This window comes from Nansenia antarctica (assembly GCF_963989245.1).
Source record: "Nansenia antarctica genome assembly, chromosome: 15".
Classification (NCBI taxonomy): domain Eukaryota; kingdom Metazoa; phylum Chordata; class Actinopteri; order Argentiniformes; family Microstomatidae; genus Nansenia; species Nansenia antarctica.
The window spans coordinates 6734577-6737076 of record NC_137685.1 but is presented as its reverse complement, the minus strand read 5'-3'; the positions used below and the strand labels follow the sequence as shown (position 1 = coordinate 6737076).

General features: G+C 40.5%; 1 protein-coding gene across 1 annotated transcript in view; it reads left to right on the top strand.

Moving 5' to 3' along the window:
* The window catches only part of LOC308170861 (calcium-activated chloride channel regulator 4A-like), a gene marked incomplete at both ends in the record, with an annotated part of 9025 nt that overhangs the window by 1833 nt on the left and 4692 nt on the right, over positions 1 to 2500 (top strand). Inside the window, 3 exons of the mRNA XM_080545718.1 lie at positions 568 to 715; positions 1556 to 1566; positions 2207 to 2434. Coding sequence (XP_080401844.1) covers positions 568 to 715; positions 1556 to 1566; positions 2207 to 2434 — 387 coding nt within the window. The remainder of the gene's footprint in view (positions 1 to 567; positions 716 to 1555; positions 1567 to 2206; positions 2435 to 2500) is intronic.

Sequence of the window (2500 nt, the reverse complement as noted above, 5' to 3'; positions counted from 1 at the left end):
AGAATTGTGTGTGGATTGATGCCAAGTTGTATTTATTTAATCAATTTTAAATTGAGTCTATAACACAACAAAATGTGGAAAAACTGAAGGAGTGTGTTGACTTTCGATAGCCACTGTAGCTATTGATTCTTGAGCAATATACGTAACTTATACGTGCTTCTTAGTTCACCTGTCTTACCCCATCAGAACATATAAACCTGTTTTACTCCTTTGTTTGTAAACAGTGTTACTGTAAGCAAACCCTGTACAGCTTACATCTCATGGGGGGATAGCATCATAGCTTCGTCTGTACATTTGAGATGGTTACATTTCTTCAGACATATCCCTCGGCTGTTTACCCCAAAAAGTGTCAGGCAGACTGCCTACTTGTTGTTTGAATCCCAGATTGCCCCTTTAAGTAAAATAAAGAAACAAGGCTAATACATGAATTGTGGGTCATATTACAAGCTTGTGTTTGTCTGTTGTGGTGGAAAATATCAAACACAATGACACAATTTGGGAATTGTGAAAATAAATGCTAAATAACTGCTCATGAGCAGTTTAATGAAACTTTGCATTCTGTTCCAGGCCAACATAGTGATCAACAAGTCAAACCGTAAATATGGAGATGAGCCTTACACTCTTCTGTATGGTGAATGTGGATCACAGGGACGGTACATTCATCTGACCCCAGGATTCCTGTTAGATGACCTTACTGAGCAATATGGGCCCAGAGGTAGGAACTGCCTTCTATCAGCATATCCTGAACTAGTTGATATCGTCCATGCCAACTGTAACATACAGTATTTCCTGCTTTTTTGTACACCATTCTTAGAGCGGGTCCTTGTGCATGAATGGGCTCATCTTAGATGGGGGGTTTATGAAGAATTCGACGAGGACCAACCATTCTACATATCTGGGGGCAAAAAAGAGGGAACTCGGTAATCATTTAATTTGTATGGATATAAAGATTGGAAAGAGCTATGTGGACTCTTTAACAGTTTTACAATGCACTGGCACATAGAAACTATGTTTTTGTTTTATTAGTGACACTTTTTTTGTCACAATTTTGTACTGCTATTTGGACAAAAATCGAAACCGGAAATATAGATTCAAACATTTAAAAGTGATGACGAGATCTATTTAAATATACTGATATCCTTTCATCACAGCTTTGCCATACCTCTGGCAAACAGTTCTTATTCTCAGACATATCAAATGTATTTTTAACGTAACTGTTACAAATTAAATGTCCCAATCAATACACGTGTTATTGAATTGCTTCTATTAAGTTAATCACTTATGGTAGAATAAAATGTTCTTCTATTTAATCTTAGATGTTCCAAAGACATAACAGGTTCATGGAAAAACGTTACAACTAACAAGCCATGCACTGAAGACATATATGGTATACCGATAGACAACAAATGCCATTACATCCCAGATCTCATACAGACCACCAGAGCCTCCATCATGGATCGACAAAGCCTACGAGTAGATTCAGTGCGTAAAACATCTCCCCAATATTGAAGTTGATTTGGATGTATGGGCTGTTAACTGTTAACTCTGCTTGTAGAGGAAGGAGTGGTAATATTAGTGTGTTTTGTTTGTCAGCAATATATGTTTTTGTTTTATAAAATGTTTGTTTAAACATTGGAGAGGTTCATTTTATAGAATAATGATAATAATAATAATAATAATGTTCATTAGAAATGTGCATACTGATTGCTGTATAACCACAAACTGAACACTGAAGAGGAGCAAGACCAACAAAAATAGGCTTTCCTCTCTCTTCATCTCTCTCTCCTCATCCCTCTCTCTCTCTGTCTCTCTCTCTCTCTCTCTCTGTCTCTCTCTCCCTCTCTCTCTCTCTCTGTCTCTCTCCCTCTCTCTCTCTCTCCCTCCCTCTCTCTCTCTCTCCTCATCTCTCTCTCTCTCTCCTCATCTCTCTCTCTCTCTCTCCTCATCTCTCTCTCTCTCTCTGTCTCTCTCTCCCTCTCTCTCTCTCTGTCTCTCTCTCCCTCTCTCTCTCTCCTCTCTCTCTCTCTCTCTCTCTCTCTCTCTCCTCATCTCTCTCTCCCTCTCTCTCTCTCCTCATCTCTCTCTCCCTCTCTCTCTCTCCCTCTCTCTCTCTCTCTCTCTCTCTCTCTCTCTCTCTCTCTCTCTCTCTCTCTCTCTCTCTCTCTCTCTCTCTCTCTCCTCATCTCTTGTTGTCTTCACACTGTAGATAACAGCGTTTTGCACCGAGGACAATCACAACACTGAAGCTCCAAACATGCAGAACAGGATGTGTGACAGAAGTACTATGGAGGTGATCAACTCCTCTTCTGTGGATCGAGATATCCTGTGGTCGCTCCAGCCTCTGACACAGCCCAGTCCACCACCCACGTTCACGTTGGTACAGAGACGGCAAAGAGTCGTCTGTCTCGTCCTTGATGTGTCCGGGAGCATGGGGGTACAGTACAGTAAATGTTTAGATGCAACCAGTCAATGACTGTATATGATTGACAGTATGACAGTA